Source organism: Notothenia rossii, assembly GCF_949606895.1.
Source record: "Notothenia rossii genome assembly, chromosome: 9".
Taxonomy (NCBI): domain Eukaryota; kingdom Metazoa; phylum Chordata; class Actinopteri; order Perciformes; family Nototheniidae; genus Notothenia; species Notothenia rossii.
Window position 1 is genome coordinate 79,326,913 of NC_136907.1, and position 25,241 is coordinate 79,352,153.

Genomic DNA, 25,241 nt, shown 5'->3' on the forward strand with positions numbered 1-25,241 from the left:
CATGTAAGAAGTAGAAAGTACAGGTATTTGAGTTCAACATGTAAGAAGTAGAAAGTAAAGGTATTTGTGTTCAACATTTAAGAAGTAGAAAGTACAGGTATTTGAGTTCAACATGTAAGAAGTAGAAAGTACAGGTATTTGTGTTCAACATGTAAGAAGTAGAAAGTACAGGTATTTGAGTTCAACATGTAAGAAGTAGAAAGTACAGGTATTTGAGTTCAACATGTAAGAAGTAGAAAGTTCAGGTATTTGTGTTCAACATGTAAGAAGTAGAAAGTACAGGTATTTGAGTTCAACATGTAAGAAGTAGAAAGTACAGGTATTTGTGTTCAACATGAGAGAAGTAGAAAGTACAGGTATTTGTGTTCAACATGTGAGAAGTAGAAAGTACAGGTATTTGAGTTCAACATGTAAGAAGTAGAAAGTACAGGTATTTGTGTTCAACATGTAAGAAGTAGAAAGTACAGGTATTTGTGTTCAACATGTAAGAAGTAGAAAGTACAGGTATTTGAGTTCAACATGTAAGAAGTAGAAAGTACAGGTATTTGAGTTCAACATGTAAGAAGTAGAAAGTACAGGTATTTGAGTTCAACATGTAAGAAGTAGAAAGTACAGGTATTTGAGTTCAACATGAGAGAAGTAGAAAGTACAGGTATTTGTGTTCAACATGAGAGAAGTAGAAAGTACAGGTATTTGAGTTCAACATGTAAGAAGTAGAAAGTACAGGTATTTGAGTTCAACATGTAAGAAGTAGAAAGTACAGGTATTTGAGTTCAACATGTGAGAAGTAGAAAGTTCAGGTATTTGTGTTCAACATGTAAGAAGTAGAAAGTACAGGTATTTGAGTTCAACATGTAAGAAGTAGAAAGTACAGGTATTTGTGTTCAACATGAGAGAAGTAGAAAGTACAGGTATTTGTGTTCAACATGTGAGAAGTAGAAAGTACAGGTATTTGAGTTCAACATGTAAGAAGTAGAAAGTACAGGTATTTGTGTTCAACATGTAAGAAGTAGAAAGTACAGGTATTTGAGTTCAACATGTAAGAAGTAGAAAGTACAGGTATTTGGGTTCAACATGTAAGAAGTAGAAAGTACAGGTATTTGAGTTCAACATGTAAGAAGTAGAAAGTACAGGTATTTGAGTTCAACATGTAAGAAGTAGAAAGTACAGGTATTTGTGTTCAACATGAGAGAAGTAGAAAGTACAGGTATTTGTGTTCAACATGTGAGAAGTAGAAAGTACAGGTATTTGAGTTCAACATGTAAGAAGTAGAAAGTACAGGTATTTGTGTTCAACATGTAAGAAGTAGAAAGTACAGGTATTTGTGTTCAACATGTAAGAAGTAGAAAGTACAGGTATTTGTGTTCAACATGAGAGAAGTAGAAAGTACAGGTATTTGTGTTCAACATGTAAGAAGTAGAAAGTACAGGTATTTGTGTTCAACATGTAAGAAGTAGAAAGTAAAAAGTCATCAGAAAAATAAGTAGTGGAGTAAAGTACTGATACCAGAAAAAAGTACTTAAGTACAGTAACAAAGTATTCGTACTCCACTACTTCCCAACTCTGGAGGGGGGGGGGGGAGAGGGGAGGTTAGGGGTAATTTAGCTCCATATAAAGTCAAGTTGCCAGCACTGTGAACCCCTTAATGTTCAGTACCCCAAAGTTACGCGTTAGAAATGTACAATAAGGGACACCAATAATTACAAACGACTGCATGCTAACTCATACAAACATTCTCTTGCACAATCTGTTTGATTTGTTTTTATGTCCTATACATATTCATGTTGCACTTTTGGAGGAGCCTGTGACCTAAGGTTTTCATTGCCATAGCTACACTATTAAAATATCATAAAACAATAACAAACTACAATGTTTTAATTCCTAGTTTCAAATAGGAAAGAAAAGAAACCTCACATCCTGAGTTTTCCACCCTGAACAGCAGCTTCACTCTATAACGTATATTTGCAGATCTATCTCAGTCGACTGTCCCTGTATTTTTAATTATTTCTGGGTCTCACCTGAGTGGTGAATGTCTCCGTAGGGCAGCGGCAGCAGGGGCGTGTGCAGAGGGTGGAGGCTGAAGCGCAGGATGGGGTTCCTCTTGTAGATCTGCTCCACCACCTCAGAGTTCAGACAGTTCTCCTGCAGAGGGAGAGCAGGGAGGACAAGATGAGTTAGAGAGGATGACTTTGAACCGTATATGCAGCAGGTGTGTTGAGTTAGTGGGATGTGAATTTAGTCTAATTCTATAATCTTTCTGTGTATAGTTTACATGTAGCATACGTTTTCTCTAAGTCCTAACCAGCGTTGTTAACAAAAACAAGAAATGATACTTAAAAAGGAGATAACCTTTACGAAAAGCTACAATTCAACCATATTGCATGTTAAATAAGCCTTTCTCAACAAAAAAAGGAAACGTAAGTAGGAAAAGATACTACTAATAACCCCAGTTATTTAGTGACCCGGTGCATTCGATCCTTTACTGGCAGGATTGGTGAGTTGAAACATAGTAGCAAGGTAAAGAAACAAAGCTTTGTGAGCGGTCTGAAGCTGTCTACAAAGTTATAAATAATCAATGGTCCTTCTCTGCAATAATGAACCTGTCGCTCCCTAATGTAGCTTATGAATGCTAACAGTTCCCACCTTGATGTCCAGGATGAGCTGCTGCGTGGGCGTGTCGATCGGGGCTTTGGTGTCGATGACGTTCTGGATGGAGTTGGCCCAACGCGTGGCCTCGTTCAGAAGCTTGGAGTACAGACGGTACGAGTGTTTACGGCCGTACACGATCACACTCCAGTAGCCTGAGAGCAGGAAGGACACCAGGAACAGACAAGGAACGAGTGAAGTTAATAAAAACATCGAAGGATTCGAATCTTTTCTGACGTTTCTGATGTTTGAAGGAAAGTTCAAAGGGGATTGAAGCACTGGCCCGCCGCTTTATTTTATGTGGTCCCCGCAAGAGCTTGCAAAGAATATAATACGTTTATTATACGGTTAGATGCCACTTTACAGAAGCACATTGCCAATAAACTACATGTCCCACAATGCATCTTGTTTTCTGACATGCACACTGAAGAGACTTGCAATGATTTGCCCAAGACTTCTGCTCTCAGACATTAATTATGAAGTTATTACCCTATCTGATAATAGTCCAATTCAGAGGCTATAATGTAATATATTACATTATTTTATATATATTGTAATATGTATATTTATATAGTTAGAACCGGCCCTTTGAGTGCAACCTTAAAGCTGATGTGGCCCGCGGTGAAATTGAGTTTGACACCCCGACTTAGAGTAACACCTTTGGTCAGATTCAAGTGGTGTTCTTGTCGTTTCTTACCGGTCTCTTTGAAGAGCTTGTCGTCGGGCGGCACCACGGAGCACAGGCTGTTCAGAACCAGCGTTCCCAGTTTCAGGGCGTTGCGCTCCGAGCTCTTGTAGTAGTCCAGGGAGTTGTGTGTGAGCAGGAACCAGCGCTTCTTCAGCTTCAGAGACGCTCTGCTGCTGTTCCTCATCTCTTTGTGCAGCCAGCCTGCAGAGAATCAAGGGGTCAGAGATGCTACTTGTCTCTCCATTTTCAAAACACGTCTCAAAACACATCTCTTCACACTGGCTTCAGACTTTCCACCCTGAACACATAACATCACACGTCCTCTGTTTTTCTGTTTTTATTGATTGATTATATTGTCTTTTTTGTACTTCTGTTTTGTTTTTGTTTTGTGTATTGTGTACCTTGTACGCTGACCTTGAGAGCCTTGAAAGGTGCCTTTATAAATAAAATGTATTATTATTATTATTATTATTGTGGCAGTAGCAATTACACTTCCAGTATGAAAGCATGTCATTGTCGGTTAATCTGTAAATTGATTTTACTAAATGTTGAATATGCAGGTTGTTGTGCTAAAACCTGCAAATTGAATGGGATTTATTGAACATTTATTTCCTCTTTAAGGACGTTTTACACGTGTTCTGTCAAATCAAAAAAAGGTTTGTTCAGCCTTTTCAAAATAAAAATGAAAAGCGTAAAAATGTACAAAGAAATCCCCAACTTCCACGACAAATGTAAAGATGTTCCCATAACATGTCTATATCTATGTATTATTTCTCTGCTTCAGTAAATCTGAAGTAGGAGGAGTTTTAGAGATGGTCATGAGAAGTAGGAGGAGTTTCAGAGATGGTCATGAGAAGTAGGAGGAGTTTTAGAGATGGTCATGAGAAGTAGGAGGAGTTTCAGAGATGGTCATGAGAAGTAGGAGGAGTTTTAGAGATGGCCATGAGAAGTAGGAGGAGTTTCAGAGATGGTCATGAGAAGTAGGAGGAGTTTTAGAGATGGCCATGAGAAGTAGGAGGAGTTTCAGAGATGGTCATGAGAAGTAGGAGGAGTTTCAGAGATGGCCATGAGAAGTAGGAGGAGCTTTAGTGATGGTCATGAGAAGTAGGAGGAGTTTTAGTGTTGGTCAAGAGAAGTAGGAGGAGTTTAAGTGATGTTCATGAGAAGTAGGAGTTTCAGAGATGTTTATGAGAAGTAGGAGGAGTTTCAGAGATGGTCATGAGAAGTAGGGGCAGCTTTAGTGATGGTTATGAGAAGTAGGAGGAGCTTTAGTGATGGTCAAGAAAAGTAGGAGGAGTTTAAGTGATGGTCAAGAGAAGTAGGAGGAGTTTAAGTGATGTTCATGAGAAGTAGGAGGAGTTTCAGAGATGGTCATGAGAAGTAGGAGGAGTTTTAGTGATGGTCATGAGAAGTAGGAGGAGTTTAAGTGATGTTCATGAGAAGTAGGAGGAGTTTCAGAGATGGTCAAGAGAAGTAGGAGGAGTTTAAGTGATGTTCATGAGAAGTAGGAGGAGTTTTAGTTATGGTCAATATAAGTAGGAGGAGTTTAAGTGATGTTCATGAGAAGTAGGAGGAGTTTCAGAGATGGTCATGAGAAGTAGGAGGAGTTTTAGTGATGGTCATGAGAAGTAGGATGAGTTTCAGAGATGGTCATAAGAAGTAGGAGGAGTTTTAGTGATGGTCATGAGAAGTAGGAGGAGTTTTAGATATGGTCATGAGAAGTAGGAGGAGCTTTACCTCTGATGATGAACTCCTGGCCGTCCACCCTGCTGTCTCCCTTGGATCTCTGCAGCAGAGTGATCCAGTGGTGCATCTCCTCCGGCGTGTCGGCGTTACAGTGCAGCACACGGTTCGCTGTGATCATCACGAAGGAGTTCGGCCTGCGACGAGTCAGACAAAACGTTAATGATCACGAGAAGAAGAAGAAAAGGACGATCAGTGCGCACTGACAGGATAAAGGACCAATCACACACTGTAGGATCCCATTATCTGGTTTACATTAGTGGAATAAAGCTCAAGTGCATACGTGCATTCCTGCAAATGTCCTAAACAATTATCCTGTAATTAATCAATGACATAGTACCTCAACATAATGAGAAACGTCAATTATTGAAAAAAAAGATTATTTATTATTATTTGTAACATACAGCAGCACTCCCTAGTGGCTCAATTGAGAACAACACAATATACTCTATCCTGATGCTTTTAAAGGGACCTTTCTCAGAATGTGTGTCTCAGAGTGTGTGTGTAACAGAGTGTGTGTCTCAGAGTGTGTGTGTAACAGAGTGTGTGTCTCAGAGTGTGTGTCTCAGAGTGTGTGTCTCAGAGTGTGTGTCTCAGAGTGTGTGTCTCAGAGTGTGTGTCTCAGAGTGTGTGTGTAACAGAGTGTGTGTCTCAGAGTGTGTGTCTCAGAGTGTGTGTGTAACAGAGTGTGTGCAGAGTGTGTGTGTAACAGAGTGTGTGCAGAGTGTGTGTGTAACAGAGTGTGTGTAACAGAGTGTGTGTGTAGCAGAGTGTGTGTGTAGCAGAGTGTGTGTGTAGCAGAGTGTGTGTGTAGCAGAGTGTGTGTGTAACAGAGTGTGTGTGTAACAGAGTGTGTGTAACAGAGTGTGTGTAACAGAGTGTGTGTAACAGAGTGTGTGTCTCAGAGTGTGTGTGTAACAGAGTGTGTGTGTAGCAGAGTGTGTGTGTAGCAGAGTGTGTGTGTAGCAGAGTGTGTGTGTAACAGAGTGTGTGTGTAACAGAGTGTGTGTAACAGAGTGTGTGTAACAGAGTGTGTGTAACAGAGTGTGTGTAACAGAGTGTGTGCAGAGTGTGTGTGTAACAGAGTGTGTGTCTCAGAGTGTGTGTCTCAGAGTGTGTGTGTAACAGAGTGTGTGTCTCAGAGTGTGTGTGTAACAGAGTGTGTGTAACAGAGTGTGTGTAACAGAGTGTGTGTGTCTCAGAGTGTGTGTGTAACAGAGTGTGTGCAGAGTGTGTGTGTCTCAGAGTGTGTGTCTCAGAGTGTTTGTGTAAGAGAGTGTGTGTCTCAGAGTGTGTGTGTAACAGAGTGTGTGTCTCAGAGTGTGTGTGTCTCAGAGTGTGTGTGTAACAGAGTGTGTGCAGAGTGTGTGTGTCTCAGAGTGTGTGTCTCAGAGTGTGTGTGTAACAGAGTGTGTGCAGAGTGTGTGTGTCTCAGAGTGTGTGTCTCAGAGTGTTTGTGTAAGAGAGTGTGTGTCTCAGAGTGTGTGTGTAACAGAGTGTGTGTAACAGAGTGTGTGTGTCTCAGAGTGTGTGTAACAGAGTGTGTGTCTCAGAGTGTGTGTGTCTCAGAGTGTGTGTGTCTCAGAGTGTGTGTGTAACAGAGTGTGTGTAACAGAATGTGTGTCTCAGAGTGTGTGTGTAACAGAGTGTGTGTCTCAGAGTGTGTGTGTAACAGAGTGTGTGTAACAGAATGTGTGTCTCAGAGTGTGTGTGTAACAGAGTGTGTGTCTCAGAGTGTGTGAGTAACATAGTGTGTGTCTCCGAGCAGGTAATGTTTCCTCACCTCTCTGGATTATCTGACGCACACACCGAGTCGATCATCCCGACGTCCAGCGTGCCCTGAAGAGAGAGAGAGAGAGAGAGCGAGCGAGAGAGAGCGAGAGAGAGACAGAGACAGAGACAGAGACAGAGAGAGAGAGAGAGAGAGAGAGAGAGAGAGAGAGAGAATGATGAATTCATGAATTGAATGACTCTGTGTTCCTTGTACATTTAAAAAAAAAAGCAGTTTGTTTATTTGTATGTGTTTGTTATAGATGTTGCAGCTTTAGTAATACTGTATGTAGCTATGGTCATGCTAATAAAGCTATTGAGTTGAATTGAGAGAGAGGGGTTCAGGGACTGTGTTCGACGCACCATACTCTGACTTCTTTCATATTTGTTGGACCTACTATGCTATGACTTTCACTAAATCTTGTCTCCATCCCATAATACTCACCACAGCGTTCTGGGGGTTGGCCTGCTCGTCGTGCATCTCTCTGATCTCCTGCTCTGTGGAGCCGTGCACCTGACTCAGCACGCTGAACCACTGGCTGTAACCATGGAAACATCATCATCACCATCATTGTCATCATCCTCACCACCACCATCACCACTATCATCATCATCATCATCATCCCCACCACCACCACCACCACCACCACCACCATCATCATCATCATCATCATCATCCTCACCACCACCACCACCATCATCATCATCATCATCATCATCATCATCATCATCATCATCATCCCCACCACCAGCATCATCATTATCATCATCATAATCATCATCCCCACCACCACCATCATCATCCTCACCACCATCACCACCAGCATCATCATCATCATCATCATCATCATCATCATCATCATCATCATCATCCCCACCACCACCACCATCATCATCTCCACCACCACCACCACCACCATCATCATCATCATCATCATCATCATCCCCACCACCATCATCCCCACCGCCACCACCACCACCACCACCACCACCATCATCATCATCATCCCCACCATCATCATCATCATCATCCCCACCACCACCACCACCATCATCCTCATCATTCCCACCACCATCATCCCCACCACCACCACCATCATCATCATCATCATCATCATCATCATCATCATCATCATCATCCCCACCACCATCATCATCATCATCACCATCATCATCATCATCCCCACCACCACCACCATCATCAACATCATCCCCACCACCATCATCCCCACTGCCACCATCATCATCATCATCACCACCACCACCACCACCACCATCATCATCATCATCATCACCACCACCACCACCATCATCATCATCCCCACCACCATCATCATCCCCACCATCATCATCATCATCCCCACCACCATCATCCCCACCGCCACCACCATCATCACCATCATCATCATCATCACCACCACCACCATCATACATACATGTTATGTTATGTATTCAAAGCACATTTCTTGTATGTGGAAAGTGAATAGAGCATCAATAAACTGGATTCTGATTCCATTGTGATTCTTAAATAAGTTTCAGGTTCCTGTACACGTTTAGTTTTGTTCATCCCATGATGTCTGAAACAAACTGACCTGGCGTCCTCTGGAGTTTCTGCGATCAGCTGGAAGGTCCTCTCTGGCATCACGATGTTGATCCCGTTCTCCTTTCCCGTGTTGTCGATGATCTCTCTGCAGAGCACAGGAACACATTGTTAATAGCTCATCTTTCCATAAGTGTGTCACGTGCAGGGTCAGCTTGCTTTACATGTCCACGAAGATTTAAAACTGATTTTGTCGAAAAGTCATAGTATAGTATGTCATATAAAAGAAAATCAAAAAGTCAGTATATATCATGTCCTTATAGTCATATAGTTTTTCATAAAAGTCATAATAGGTCATGAAAAGTCCTGGTATTGTACGTCGTAACTTCTAGAATAATATTTCATAATAATCATCAAAACTTCAAACTATAGTATGTCATAAATTAATCATAAAAAAAGTCAAAATGTAAAAAAAGTCAATAAAAAGGTAAAATAATTCGGTGTCATATTAAAATAAATACATACAAAAATCAAAGTGAAGTATCTCATTAAACATCTTAAAAAGGTCTAAGTATAATAACAAAAATGCTAAAAACTCATAGTGTAATAGGTCACAACTTTTAAAAAATGGCAGTATAATAAGTCATACATAAGTAATGTAAACTCATAGTCTGGTGTATCAAAATAAATCATAAAAAACTAAAATGTTAGTTTGTCATAAAAATCATAAATAGGTCATGAAAAGTCCCAGTTTTGTAACTTGTAACTTGTAGTATAATATTTCATAATATCAAAAAGGCAAAGTGTAGTATGTCATAAGTAAGCCAGAAAAAGCCATAGATAACTGATCCAAAGTGATAGTATAGTTAGGCAACAATAGGACATATCAAATCAATGCATAGAAAGTCATGAAGTCATACATAAGTAATGGCAAGTCATAGTCTGGTATATTAAAATAAATCATAAAAAAGTCAGATTTTAGTTTGTCATACAAGTTATAAAAAATCCTGGAAAAATATGAAATAAGAAAAAATGGAAATGTGAGTCATAGCTTTTTTTTTTCTTTCTCAGTTACAGTATATATTACTCCTTACTTCAATCTCAATCTTTATTTATTCATACCGCGCATTTAAAACCACCTCAGTTGACCAAAGTGCTGTACAGCGAACACACACAGTATGAAATAACACAATGAGAGTAAAATAATAACTTACTTGGCGTCGCGCATATCCAGCACGCCCTTCATCTTCTCCTCTCCGTCGTTCTCGAAGTACATGAGTTTGCTCTGTCTCAGAACGAACCAGCGCTTCTTCCAGTTCCTGCGGGACAGCGTGGACGAGCCGCCGCCCTTCTTGTGAAGCCAGCCCTGCTTCAGAGCCTCCTGCTTCGCCCTGAACCAGAGGAACGTCTCGTCCTTCAGAACACACCAGCGCCGCTTCCACGTGTTGATCAGCCCGCCTGCACTCGGACAAATCACATTATTTAAAGATAATTCGCCGTCTTCAGATCCCTAAAACGTAACATTAAAAACTCATTGTATATCACTGTCGAGACGAAAGTCAATCTTGAAAGAAAAATAATAATATCTGAGAAAAACGGACGTATAAATAATTATTCGTATGTATTTTCGTTGAGGTTATTATTGTGATAGTATTGTTTAATACCAAGGGGGTATTTGTTTTATTTTGAATAGCGTAGTCTACTTTTCTAAATGAAAAGCGAGCCGTTATTAAAACATATTAATACCGCTTCCGGTAACACGGCAACAAAAGGCGCAGGAATTATGATGGCCGGTCTCTTGTTCCCAAAGCCACGGAGGGAGAAGTTGGCGACAGTGTGTGTGAGGCTCCAGAGACGCCGTTGGTGTGTTTCTGCGTTATTTATTACGTTCTTGATCTGTTGCCTTATTGTGAGAGTGCTGTTGCGCAATCGACGGCTTTTACGCAGCGTGGTTTGTGTGCGCTCCGTTCTGTTTAGTGTATGTTTAGACAGCGCAGATGGTGTTCAGTGAGGTTTTCTGGGTTGCTTGGTTTCAAGTAGAGAAAGAGACTTTTCTTATTCATTCATTTAAGTTAATGAAGTTTTGTAGGTAACTCACAATTTATCATTTGAGTTATAATACCCTGAAAATGGAATGTGACTGAATTATTATTATTATAAATAATGCAATGAGGCAAACAACATGTTTGTGATTTTGTTTGCATGTGTGCTAGCATTTGTTTGTCCTCTGTGTTTGAAGGTTTTCAGCCTGATGAGAATCTGATGAAAAGAGTCTTATAAATAACTGCTTAGCAGAACATAAAGACAAACAGAAAGAATCTGAGGTGTCCAAGCGTCCTCTGTTGTCCTCCAGCCTCTCCAGCCTGGGCAAGACACTGAATACAGGCCAAAACCCGGAAGAACTTAACAATCATGTGATTATAGTTTGTGATAAATAGGTCATAACAAGTTTGAGTATGTGATCTCTCTGCAGAGCACGAGAACACATGAATAGGTTATCTTTCCATGAGTGTGGCACGGACAGGGGTCAGCTTGATATCTGTCAAACCACTATAATCAGAAGAAGATTTTAAAGTCATTTCGTCATAAATACAAAGTCATAGAATAAACTCCACTTCAGTTCAGAGGTACATGGTGTACTTCTACTCCACTACAGTTCAGAGGTACATGGTGTACTTCTACTCCACTACAGTTCAGAGGTACATGGTGTACTTCTACTCACTACAGTTCAGAGGTACATGGTGTACTTCTACTCACTACAGTTCAGAGGTACATGGTGTACTTCTACTCACTACAGTTCAGAGGTACATGGTGTACTTCTACTCCACTACAGGTCAGAGGTACATGGTGTACTTCTACTCCACTACAGTTCAGAGGTACATGGTGTACTTCTACTCCTCTACAGTTCAGAGGTACATGGTGTACTTCTACTCCACTACAGTTCAGAGGTACATGGTGTACTTCTACTCCACTACAGTTCAGAGGTACATGGTGTACTTCTACTCCTCTACAGTTCAGAGGTACATGGTGTACTTCTACTCCACTACAGTTCAGAGGTACATGGTGTACTTCTACTCCACTACAGTTCAGAGGTACATGGTGTACTTCTACTCCTCTACAGTTCAGAGGTACATGGTGTACTTCTACTCCACTACAGTTCAGAGGTACATGGTGTACTTCTACTCACTACAGTTCAGAGGTACATGGTGTACTTCTACTCACTACAGTTCAGAGGTACATGGTGTACTTCTACTCCTCTACAGTTCAGAGGTACATGGTGTACTTCTACTCCACTACAGTTCAGAGGTACATGGTGTACTTCTACTCCTCTACAGTTCAGAGGTACATGGTGTACTTCTACTCCACTACAGTTCAGAGGTACATGGTGTACTTCTACTCACTACAGTTCAGAGGTACATGGTGTACTTCTACTCACTACAGTTCAGAGGTACATGGTGTACTTCTACTCCTCTACAGTTCAGAGGTACATGGTGTACTTCTACTCACTACAGCTCAGAGGTACATGGTGTACTTCTACTCCCCTACAGTTCAGAGGTACATGGTGTACTTCTACTCCCCTACAGTTCAGAGGTACATGGTGTACTTCTACTCCACTTCATGTATTTAATCCCTTTAGTTACTTCTCAGATCTGGATGAATGATGTGAAATCTAATCAAGTGTTAAATCAGACTTTAGTTCCACCTGGAGTAAATCCACCAGCTACCCTGCAGTATACAAAGTCATTCAAACTAGCTGCACCTTTACCAGCTTTGAGAACACGTTCATGATCAATCATTATAAAACATATCATATAACTCCTTGTCTTTCCTCTTGTACAAGTCTGAGGTGGTTTTGAGGAGTGTAATAAGGGAGAGACTGCACCTTTGATGAAGAGGAAGCTGTGGAAGTACGGCAGCGTGACGCAGCTGTAGACGGAGTCCCGTCGATACGAAAGCTCGTCATCGGTGTCGAACCTGTCGAAGTCGTCTTCGCTGTCCTCAAACTGGAATACAAACAAACAGAAATGAGACATTTAAAAGACACAACGAGCACATTTTAAAAAGGTCCAATCGTTTTAATTGGCAGGATTCTGCATCAGCTCAATGACCATGCAACCGTCCGTGTCAAAAGATGCTCAATTCTAAGTAGCTCCCAAATAGCAAACGGTATGTGAATGTGTGTACTGCCTTGTTTTGTAGCCTTTGCCTCTGTATGAATGGATAAATCATGACTTGTACACATAAAAGCTCTTTGAGGTGTGTTGAAATAAGACTGGAAAAGAGCTGTATAAAAATAGTCCATTTACCATTTTGTCCGACTTAGTGAAAAGTATTAGATCTAAATGAAGCTTAGTTGAGAACAATGACCAGTTTGGCTTTAACTGTTTTAAGGACTGTAATAAATGAGATACCTTTGATGAACACTTTATTGAACAAAATATAATTCTTTGTATCAACTGACCGAGGACTGAGCCCCGTCCGAGCTGAAGCGATACGCCCCTGAGCTGTTGTAGGTGCCGACAGACCCTCGGTAGTCCGGAGACCACTGCCCACTACGAGGGTTTGAGAAGGCCACGCTGCCACTGGAGACGATGGCGCCTTCATCGTAGTCGTCCTGGTCGTAGTCCGAGTCCTCGTCCGGAGGAATGAGCTCCACCAGATCTTCTGACTGCGCCTCGGACGAAGCTTTGGGAAAGGCAAGGCAAGTTTATTTATACAGCACCTTTCAACACAAGGCAATTCAAAGTGCTTTACAAACATGAAAGGGCATTAAGGAATATATTATAACATGGCATTTAAAAACACTCGATAATAAAACATGAATACAAGTTACAGTGCAGTGTGAGATATGAGCAGAGGAGGGAAGTATTGGAGTACAAATACTTTGTTAAGTACATGTTTCTGGTATCAGTACTTTACTCCACTACTTATTTTTCTAACCACTTTTCACTTTGACTTCTTACATTTCTAACACAAATACCTGTACTTTCTACTTCTCACATGTTGAACACAAATACCTGTACTTTCTACTTCTCACATTTTGAACACAAATACCTGTACTTTCTACTTCTTACATGTTGAACTCAAATACCTGTACTTTCTACTTCTTACATGTTGAACTCAAATACCTGTACTTTCTACTTCTCACATTTTGAACTCAAATACCTGTACTTTCTACTTCTTACATGTTGAACTCAAATACCTGTACTTTCTACTTCTTACATGTTGAACTCAAATACCTGTACTTTCTACTTCTCACATTTTGAACACAAATACCTGTACTTTCTACTTCTCACATTTTGAACACAAATACCTGTACTTTCTACTTCTTACATGTTGAACACAAATACCTGTACTTTCTACTTCTTACATGTTGAACTCAAATACCTGTACTTTCTACTTCTTACATGTTGAACTCAAATACCTGTACTTTCTACTTCTTACATGTTGAACACAAATACCTGTACTTTCTACTTCTCACATTTTGAACACAAATACCTGTACTTTCTACTTCTTACATGTTGAACTCAAATACCTGTACTTTCTACTTCTTACATGTTGAACACAAATACCTGTACTTTCTACTTCTTACATGTTGAACCCAAATACCTGTACTTTCTACTTCTTACATGTTGAACACAAATACCTGTACTTTCTACTTCTTACATGTTGAACTCAAATACCTGTACTTTCTACTTCTTACATGTTGAACACAAATACCTGTACTTTCTACTTCTTACATGTTGAACTCAAATACCTGTACTTTCTACTTCTTACATGTTGAACTCAAATACCTGTACTTTCTACTTCTTACATGTTGAACTCAAATACCTGTACTTTCTACTTCTTACATGTTGAACACAAATACCTGTACTTTCTACTTCTTACATGTTGAACACAAATACCTGTACTTTCTACTTCTTACATGTTGAACTCAAATACCTGTACTTTCTACTTCTTACATGTTGAACTCAAATACCTGTACTTTCTACTTCTTACATGTTGAACTCAAATACCTGTACTTTCTACTTCTTACATGTTGAACTCAAATACCTGTACTTTTTACTTCTTACATGTTGAACACAAATACCTGTACTTTCTACTTCTTACATGTTGAACTCAAATACCTGTACTTTCTACTTCTTACATGTTGAACACAAATACCTGTACTTTCTACTTCTTACATGTTGAACACAAATACCTGTACTTTCTACTTCTTACATGTTGAACTCAAATACCTGTACTTTCTACTTCTTACATGTTGAACTCAAATACCTGTACTTTCTACTTCTTACATGTTGAACTCAAATACCTGTACTTTCTACTTCTTACATGTTGAACTCAAATACCTGTACTTTTTACTTCTTACATGTTGAACACAAATACCTGTACTTTCTACTTCTTACATGTTGAACTCAAATACCTGTACTTTCTACTTCTTACATGTTGAACACAAATACCTGTACTTTCTACTTCTTACATGTTGAACTCAAATACCTGTACTTTCTACTTCTTACATGTTGAACTCAAATACCTGTACTTTCTACTTCTCACATGTTGAACTCAAATACCTGTACTTTCTACTTCTTACATGTTGAACTCAAATACCTGTACTTTCTACTTCTTACATGTTGAACTCAAATACCTGTACTTTCTACTTCTCTCATTTTCCAAACAGGCTGGTTCCTTTAGTCTGAATGTGTGTTTGGTGGCGTGATCATTATTATTTAGAGTCATTGCGTGCCTATTGATTTGAACACGATCCGTGTATCCATCATTTCCTGGTCTTCTCTAAAGAAGAGGGACCAATGGAAACGTTGTCATGTTGCCGTTGGTCACCATGGAAACATTCATTAGCTAACAATGACATTATTGTTCTATTAATATAAAGGGAGGTCAGGTACTCTTTAAAACAGCTGCTAGTTATGGGTACTTTTTACTGAAGTACATTTCAAAGCCTCTTTACTTTGACTTGAGTAAAGAAGTTTAGTCAGTACTTCTACTTTCACCAGAGTATTTTTAAACACCAGTATCTGTACTTCTACTTGAGGAAAGGATGTGTACTTTTGCCATTCCTGGATATAAATATTTAAATTAAAAGCAGCTGCAAAATGAAAGATCTTCAGCCTGGGTTTCAAAGTAAAAAGAGTTGCAGACCTTTGGGGTGGCAGAAGGCTGAATCCCCGCTGGATGAAGCACTGGGAGGCACTGGAAGTAGAGGTAGCGCTGGGTGAAGCAGAGGGGTTGGTGGAAGAGGAGGGGTTACTCCATCATTGGCGTACGGGTCTTCTTCAGACGAGTCGTCGCTGGTTCGAATCCCGCTTGTCCGCTGTCCGTCCGAATGGCCATGTTCACTTGGGTTCGGCGAGTCTTTGAACGCGTCATCGTCCGCTCCAAACCCTTCGTCCACCTCTTCCTCGTCGCCTCTCCTCCTCCGTCCACCCTCCTTCTCCTCTTCTTCCTCCACTCCCAAGGAGCTCTCGATGTTCCTCACGCACTCGTCGATCTCGTCGAAGTTCAGCGAGTCGAGGAACTGCTGCGCCGCCTTGCACGCTTCGTCCTCCAGGCGCCGGAGCTCCTGATCCCGGAGAAGCTGAAGGCGGCTTAGCGAAGCTTCGGTCAGAGAGAGTTCCTGACGCTCCTTCTGCCTCTGGAGGGACTGGATTTCCCGCTCTAGTCTCAGGATCTCCTCCACCTGATTGGCCTCGTGAGGACGGATCGCCTCCTCCTGATTGGATGCATCCTCTCCAGTTTCTCCTGACTCCATCTCGCCCTCCGTTCTGGGAGGTGTTTCAGCTGCTATCGCAGACTGAAGAAGAGCCAGAGAGGCCAACTTCTCCTCCAGCTGAAGCTCCTGAAGTCGTCTGATCTCCTCAGCCTGAAGACGGAGAAATAAACACATTTAAAAACTCTTTCGTGGAAGTGGGTTAGGGTTAGTGGCAGAGGTGGGAAGTATGGAGTACAAATACTTAGTTACTGTACTTAAGTACATGTTTCTGGTATCAGTACTTTACTCCACTACTTATTACTTACACAACTTTTTACTTTGACTTCTTACATTTTGAACTCAAATACCTGTACTTTCTACTTCTTACATGTTGAACTCAAATACCTGTACTTTCTACTTCTTACATGTTGAACTCAAATACCTGTACTTTCTACTTCTTACATGTTGAACTCAAATACCTGTACTTTCTACTTCTTACATGTTGAACTCAAATACCTGTACTTTCTACTTCTTACATGTTGAACTCAAATACCTGTACTTTCTACTTCTTACATGTTGAACACAAATACCTGTACTTTCTACTTCTCACATGTTGAACACAAATACCTGTACTTTCTACTTCTCACATGTTGAACTCAAATACCTGTACTTTCTACTTCTTACATGTTGAACACAAATACCTGTACTTTCTACTTCTTACATGTTGAACACAAATACCTGTACTTTCTACTTCTTACATGTTGAACACAAATACCTGTACTTTCTACTTCTCACATGTTGAACACAAATACCTGTACTTTCTACTTCTCACATGTTGAACTCAAATACCTGTACTTTCTACTTCTTACATGTTGAACTCAAATACCTGTACTTTCTACTTCTTACATGTTGAACTCAAATACCTGTACTTTCTACTTCTTACATGTTGAACTCAAATACCTGTACTTTCTACTTCTTACATGTTGAACTCAAATACCTGTACTTTCTACTTCTCACATTTTCCAAACAGGCTGGTTCCTTTAGTCTGAATGTGTGTTTGGTGGCGTGATCGTTATTATTTAGAGTCATTGCGTGCCTATTGATTTGAACACGATCCGTGTATCCATCATTTCCTGGTCTTCTCTAAAGAAGAGGGACCAATGAAAACGTTGTCATGTTGCCGTTGGTCACCATGGAAACATTCATTAGCTAACAATGACATTATTGTTCTATTAATATAAAGGGAGGTCAGGTACTCTTTAAAACAGCTGCTAGTTATGGGTACTTTTTACTGAAGTACATTTCAAAGCCTCTTTACTTTGACTTGAGTAAAGAAGTTTAGTCAGTACTTCTACTTTCACCAGAGTATTTTTAAACACGAGGATCTGTACTTCTACTTGAGTACAGGATCTGTGTACTTTTGCCATCTCTGGTTAGTAGTTAACCCCCCTTCCATTTCCCCTTCATTGTGCTCCTGGTTCCAAAAGCTAGCAGAATAAGAGTCCAACTTACTTTCTCATTACAAATATAAAAGTGTGCTCGTAAAGCGAGATAATATATACATAAATTCAAAAGTTCTAACATTTCCAAGTGTCATTTGCCCTGATTTCACTGCAGCAATTTTCGTCCCCTGCATCTAATTCTCTTTTTCCACACAAATTAACTCGTTAATAATCAGCTTCATCGTACCTCTGCGGCGACTCTCTCAGCCTCCATCCTCTGCCTCTCCCTGCACGCACACACACACACACACACACACACACACACGAACACACACACACACACAAAACCACACACACACACACACACACACACACACACACACACACACACACACACACACACACACACACACACACACACACAGACACACAAACATTAGCAGACTGAAACAGAAGATAAGATTTACCAAAAACAAAAAGTGATTACATTTCCCGTCCCTCGTTGCACTTAAATCCCGTAAAACCCATCTAGAATAAAGATTGTTAAGGTCAGACAGGAAGTGTACGTCATTCATATAAAACCCACTTTTTACTTTGCATTAATACTATCAAAGTAAGTGTACATAAATGCATGCTGGTAAATGATCATCAGGGTGTCGACAGGGAGATGAATCATCTTGGTTTCATTTTTTCACACTAATTTGAGTCCGCCTCCCTCGGGGCTGCAGATAGCACTTAGGAAGCAGAGGTCACGTCCTGGATATTATTTCTGGGAATTGGGGATTTTAGGAAGTGCACACCGTACAAGCTGACGTGTCGACCTTTTAAGCGTCTGTCAGAGTCACTTCTCATACAGTATCTAGGACACACACATATGGGAAGGTGGGCTTTTTAAACAGACAGACAGACTATATCAGAGAAACAATAACATAATGTATGGTGTACAGAGAACTGTAGGCAGTAGTGTTCTGTGTAGGGAAGACATTGAAATGAAAATGTCTTAAAGAAGACATTATGCTGCTTTTGTGGTTCATATGTGTATGTTGTGTCTCTACTGTAACATGTTTCCATGCTTTAATGTTCAAAAAGACAGAAAGTGCTTAAATGTTAAGTAAAAAGAAGTGTTTGCGATAATCACTGGTGCACCACACTGAGTATTAAGAGTTAAAAAAGGATGCATGACAGCAACTCCTCCTCCTCCTCCTCTTGTCTCCTACCTCTCCATCTCCTCCTCCCTCCTCCTGCAGAGCTCTTCCTCCTCCTCCCTCCTCTTCTTCTCCTCTTCCTCCTCCGCCCTCCTCTTCCTCTCCTCCAGCAGCTGGCTGAAGGCCCGGCGGGCTCTTTGCCCTCGGACTCGTTTCTGGAAGGTGAGCGCGGCCCAGCGAAGCAACAGGAACTTCCTCCTCCAGTAAAACGCCCGGTAGTTCTTCTGAATGACCACAATGCACTGCAGCAGCTTCCTGTACTGCTTCCTGTGTGTCGGGGAGTGAACAGGACATCAATGCAGTTCATTAGCAACTTAGAATTTAGTTTTTTAAGGCTGTATAGTAATAATAATGTTTAGTTCATGTTGAGTTGAATATTGACCTGGCGATGAATCCTGTGACGTGAGCCTGGATGATCATGGCGGCTCTCAGCACCTCCATCTCTCTCTGCTTCTCCAGACGGTGCTCAAGAGACTCCCGGAGAAAAACCTGAGAGGGAGGAAGGTACATCATTAGAGGGAGCAAGAGTAGAGGAAATGAGGAGTTGAAGCAAGATTAGAGGAAACGAGAGGAGAGGATTGGAAGGGGGAGGAAGGGGGAAAGAGGAAATACGTGTCTCCACTGCTAAGCTAAAGGTGGCTAATGTTGGGCTATAAAGGAACTACAGCACGGTCACATGACTTCACGTCACCACCGCTAAGCTAAAGGAGGCTAATGTTGGGCTATAAAGGAACTGCAGCACGGTCACATGACTTCATGTTACCACCGCTAAGCTAAAGGAGGCTAATGTTGGGCTATAAAGGAACTACAGCACGGTCACATGACTTCACGTCACCACCGCTAAGCTAAAGGTGGCTAATGTTGGGCTATAAAGGAACTACAGCACGGTCACATGACTTCACGTCACCACCGCTAAGCTAAAGGTGGCTAATGTTGGGCTATAAAGGAACTACAGCACGGTCACATGACTTCACGTCACCACCGCTAAGCTAAAGGAGGCTAATGTTGGGCTATAAAGGAACTACATCACGGTCACATGACTTCACGTCACCACCGCTAAGCTAAAGGTGGCTAATGTTGGGCTATAAAGGAACTACAGCACGGTCACATGACTTCACGTCACCACCGCTAAGCTAAAGGAGGCTAATGTTGGGCTATAAAGGAACTACATCACGGTCACATGACTTCACGTCACCACCGCTAAGCTAAAGGTGGCTAATGTTGTGCTATAAAGGAACTACAGCACGGTCACATGACTTCACGTCACCACCGCTAAGCTAAAGGTGGCTAATGTTGGGCTATAAAGGAACTACAGCACGGTCACATGACTTCACGTCACCACCGCTAAGCTAGAGGAGGCTAATGTTGGGCTATAAAGGAACTACAGCACGGTCACATGACCTCACGTCACCACCGCTAAGCTAAAGGAGGCTAATGTTGGTCTATAAAGGAACTACAGCACGGTCACATGACTTCACGTCACCACCGCTAAGCTAAAGGTGGCTAATGTTGGGCGTGATGACGTCTAGTCGTCTCATTTAGACACTTGTTAGCAAAGGCAGTTTTTAAGTCCACCAGTGAGGTATTTACTGACATATTTTATGTCGTATAATTGAAATCTGTTCAGCTTGTGTTAACCACAGATCTTATTCCAGGCTAAAAACCGACAAAACATTCAGAAAACCATTGCAGAGGGGACAGGAAGTGCTAAAATGCTGACTAATTTCCGTGTTTTAGGACTCATTCCAGAACCACTCCACTATGTATGTAACTTAAATTGTTTATTAAAAACATGCTTTTCAGCGTCAACCCTTTAGTCTTTTCATACAGGCAGAATAAAAAATGTAGACTGCTGAATGGCATTAAAAGCCCCATTCTCTTCTTAACAAAGCACACCCATAACTGTATTATGCACACATTATGAATTTGCAAGTGAACAGAATAAAAAGAGACAGTCCCTCCTTTTTCTATAACATCCCCATTTTAACAGACAGAGGAACAATCGGCGTGAATAAAGCCGGCGACGTAAATCAAATTCAGACCCTCCTCTTCTTTTGTGCACCAACGCAGATTACTGCAGCCGTGATTTGGGCAACTTCTCTCTGTGAAAAGACATTTTACCGACATTTAGTGCAGCTGCCCGTTACAGAGCCAAGCTGTCATCCATAGAGAGAAACCCACGTTAATCCAATCAAGGGGGGGGGGGGGGGGGAATGAGATATGGGACGAGAGAGACAGTGGGGAAATGTCACGGTTCTCCTGTTGAATGATGTGTGTGTGTGTGTGTGTGTGTGTGTGTGTGTGTGTGTGTGTGTGTGTGTGTATGTGTGTGTGTGTGTGTGTGTGTGTGTGTGTGTGTGTGTGTGTGTGTGTGTGTGTGTGTGTGTGTGTGTGTGTGTGTGTGTGTGTGTGTGTGTGTGTGTGTGTGTGTGTGTGTGTTGTTGGCAGAGTGACATCCTCAGTGGTGAAGAACTAATGAGATTTTAGCAGAGGAAATGTAAACTCGTCAGGGTGATTTGGACGTCACTAACGAGCAGGTTAATTAAAAAAGGAAACATGCAGTTCATGACCCTGCAAACACACACACACACACACACACACACACACACACACACACACACACATATAGAAACACACGCTGACACACACATACACAAACACCCGCGCAAACACACACACACACACACACACACACACACACACACACACACACACACACACACACACACACACACACACACACACACACACACACACACACACACACACACACACACACACACACACACACACACACACACACACACACACACACACACACACACACACACACACACAAATCACACCCTCCCTTTCTAAGTAAACATGAATCACACGTGCTCTGAAAGTGTGTCTTCATGCACACAGTTGCACCCCAATGGATCGAACAGCTAATCCCCTTTAATCATTTCTATGCTAATTAGCACAACAAAAGCCGCGCTAAGCCTCGGTTCACTTTGGATTCCCGCCGTGACGGGTCAGGCCCGCCGAGAGCAGCCCCCTCTCTTCCAGGAAATTAAGTTAGAGGTTGTAAAAGAGGAGCATGAAACAACTCCAGGACAATAATGAGGACATGTGCCGAGAGAAAGGAGATGAGGACGGCTCGGTGTAAATCTCCTGAAGAGAGGCAGCGGCACAAAGTGGACCAATCCCTCCGAGGGGGATAGAAGAGATTTAAGGGTTTACCAAAGAGGGACAGATTTGTGGTTCAGGGATGAGGGAGGATGGGCTTTTAGGTGCAGAGAAAAACTCATGCTTGTTCTAAAGCAGGGGGGTCAAACTCAATTTCATCGCGGGCCACATCAGCATTATGGTTGCACTCAAAGGGCCGGTTGTAACTTTAAGAATATATCAAAATACATATATAAATATTTTATATAATATAAAATAATGTATTATATTACACTATTGCCTCTGCATTGGATTGTTATCGGACAGGGTAATAACTTCATAATATCTCTTCAGTGAGAATGTCACAAAATGATTTAAAAAGAAAAGCCAAATTCTATAAAAAAAAAAGAAAAAAAAAAAGACATTTTGAAAAAAAAAGTCAAATTCTGAGAAAAAAAATCAGATTTGAGATGCATTGTGGGACATGTAGTTTATGGGCAACGTGCTTCTGTAAATCGGCATGCAACCGTATAATAAACGTATTGTTCTTTGCAAGCTCTAGTGGGGCCACATGAAATGAAGTCAAGGGCCGGAATTGGCCCCCGGGCCTTGAGTTTGACACCCCTGTTCTAAAGGACGCAGGGTAAAATGCAATCCTTCTGTTTGAAATCTGAATATTCTCAGGAGGTTTTAACGAGACTTAATTGATAAATAGTCCAACTGACTCGCCTGTAAAGGCCCTGACACACCAAGCTGACACCAAAGAACACGTCCCGACAGCCCCGACTGTTGTGTCGCCTCTCGTCTCTGCGTCTTGGCCAAAACGTCGCACTGGAACACACCGCAAAGACTTCAGCCGAAGGCCAAGTAGCACGTACGAACTGCACATACGTGAGTGGCAATAATTGTCCTTACCAGCAGGTGGCGGTAGTGTGTATTCATCATTCAAAAGAGGCAACCGGAAGACAGACTGCGTGATCAGGGGCCCCATGAAAAGATATCACATTGGTTACTTAAACATTTCTTTCTTAATGTTCTAAAATAGTTTGGGCCCCTGTCAGTCACGGGCCCTTATATCATCCTAACTTTTCACCCCCTTGCGGCGCCCCTGTGCGAGATATATACAAACAACAAATCGAGTGCGTTCCATTTTCACTCTCGTCCACAGACTGTTTCACATAACCACTTATAATCAAAAACATGTTTAGTGCGGTACTTGAAAATGAAAAATAATAGCCGTCTGTGTGTGCCTTCTTCACTTCCGTTTCGCTTCTCATGCACTGATTCGCTAAGCTGAACACCCAATCAGAGTGATTTATTTTGCCGACAGCCTCCAACATGTTGAATCGGGAGCGGAAGGTGTCGGCACGGCCGAAAAGACACGACGGTGCGGGACACACCAATCTGAGTAGGGCGACAGGACGCTCATCGACGGGCAGACACCTATCCACGGTCGAAATCGGCTCGGTGTGTCCGGGCCTTAAGACTCATCGATGTCCAAGTACATCTACAGAGGCACCAAGACACACACCAATGGCCCAAGAGGGAGGCTCTATGAGGGGCTTCCAGGGGGTAATCAAACACACGGGTTCAGATGCAACGTTTCTGTTAAACATGTGAATATTCTCAGGAGTTTTTAACAAGACTTTATTGAAAAGAAAGCCTGTAAATCTGATAAATGTTGTTATGTCATTGTTGCTTTGATTTGGTGCAACACACTCACGAATGTCCAAATGAATATATGGAGGCATTCAAACAAAGTGGACTTATCCCATTGAGGAGATAGAAGTGATTTAACGCTTTAGAGAGAAGCTCTTAAAGGGGTTTCAGGTGCTAAGACCCTCTCCATAGTAGCCCTGTTTGTTCTGAAGTACAGCATGCAAGTTGAAAAGCAAAGTCGTATTCTCATGAGTTCTTAACGACATTTAATTGGAAACATGTGCCGGTGTCTCGTCTGTGAATCTGCTCAATGGTGGCACTTCTTCTTGCTTTGTTTCTAACAGGTGCAACACAGTGTCCTCCTGAATAATAAATAAAGGGAGATATCATCGATTTAACGCTTTGAGAGAAGCTCTACAAAGGGCTTTCAGGTGGTGACACACACACACACACACACACACACACACACACACACACACACACACACAGGTAGCCATGTTTGTTCTAACGCCAAGCCGGCCAATTAAAATGCAAACCAATGTGTTCTTCTGTTGAAAGAAACTCCCAGTGTCTCGTCTGTAACTCTGCTAAATGGTGGCTTTTTATTGCCTTGTTTTTAACAGGTGCAACACAGCCGGTGTCCTCCTGAGTAAACAGAGGCATACAACTCAAACCGATGTACCGATACTTTCTGAAGGAGGTAGAAGTGATTTAAGGCTTTAGAGAGAAGCTCTTTAAAAGGCTTTCAGGCGCTGAGACACACTCCCTGGTCGCTCTGTTCGTTTATAGAATGCAAATCAATGAGAACTTTTGTTTAAGAAGTGAGTTTTTTACAAGACTTTATTCAAAAGAAAGTGAACATTCGCCTGTAAATCTGGGAAATGGTGGCATTTCATTGTTGCCTTGTAACAGGTGCAACACACTATCCTTCTGAATACACACACACACACACACTGCCTCGCTGCTGTCACACAGTCACGCTGTGATTAGAGATCTGTGTCCCCCATCTGTCATTTCCCCACAGCAAGACACACACACACACACACACACACACACACACACACACACACACACACACACACACACACACACACACACACACACACACACACACACACACACACACACACACACACACACACACACACACACACACACACACACACACACACACACACACACACACACACACAGACACACACACACACACACACACACACACACACACACAAAAACACACACACACACACACACACACACACAAAAACACACACACACACACACACACACACACACACACACACACACACACACACACAAAATGTAAAGGAGGCGGGGAGCAGTAGGCCGAGAGGATCAACACTACATCCAATAACTGTTGGATTCCACACTTCAGGTGCTCTGGGCTCAAAATATGCCTGATATCTCCACACACACACCCCCACCCCCCACCCCCCCCCCCAACACACACACACACACCCCCCCCCACCCCCACCCCCACCCCCACACACACACACACACACACACACACACAGAGAGAGAGAGCCCGCAGCCACACAGGTATCTGAGCTTGATTTGACAGACGTAGGAAACCAAATTAAACCTTGAGGCGATCAGAGTGCGGCGGACGTTGACGGACAGAGTGAGTCTAGAGACAGTCATGTTATCGGCTGGTGTCAGAGCCAGAGGG

The 25,241-nt window shown here is 41.9% G+C and overlaps 1 protein-coding gene across 1 annotated transcript in view; it reads right to left on the bottom strand.

Moving 5' to 3' along the window:
• The window catches only part of myo10 (myosin X), a 162,755-nt gene that overhangs the window by 11,876 nt on the left and 125,638 nt on the right, over positions 1-25,241 (bottom strand). Inside the window, 14 exon segments of the mRNA XM_079651992.1 lie at positions 2,019-2,142; positions 2,644-2,801; positions 3,344-3,535; positions 5,072-5,214; positions 6,861-6,916; positions 7,293-7,386; positions 8,440-8,535; positions 9,602-9,845; positions 12,271-12,391; positions 12,850-13,073; positions 15,546-16,266; positions 17,785-17,824; positions 18,755-19,009; positions 19,125-19,231. Of these exon segments, the coding sequence (XP_079508118.1) occupies positions 2,019-2,142; positions 2,644-2,801; positions 3,344-3,535; positions 5,072-5,214; positions 6,861-6,916; positions 7,293-7,386; positions 8,440-8,535; positions 9,602-9,845; positions 12,271-12,391; positions 12,850-13,073; positions 15,546-16,266; positions 17,785-17,824; positions 18,755-19,009; positions 19,125-19,231 (2,575 nt within the window).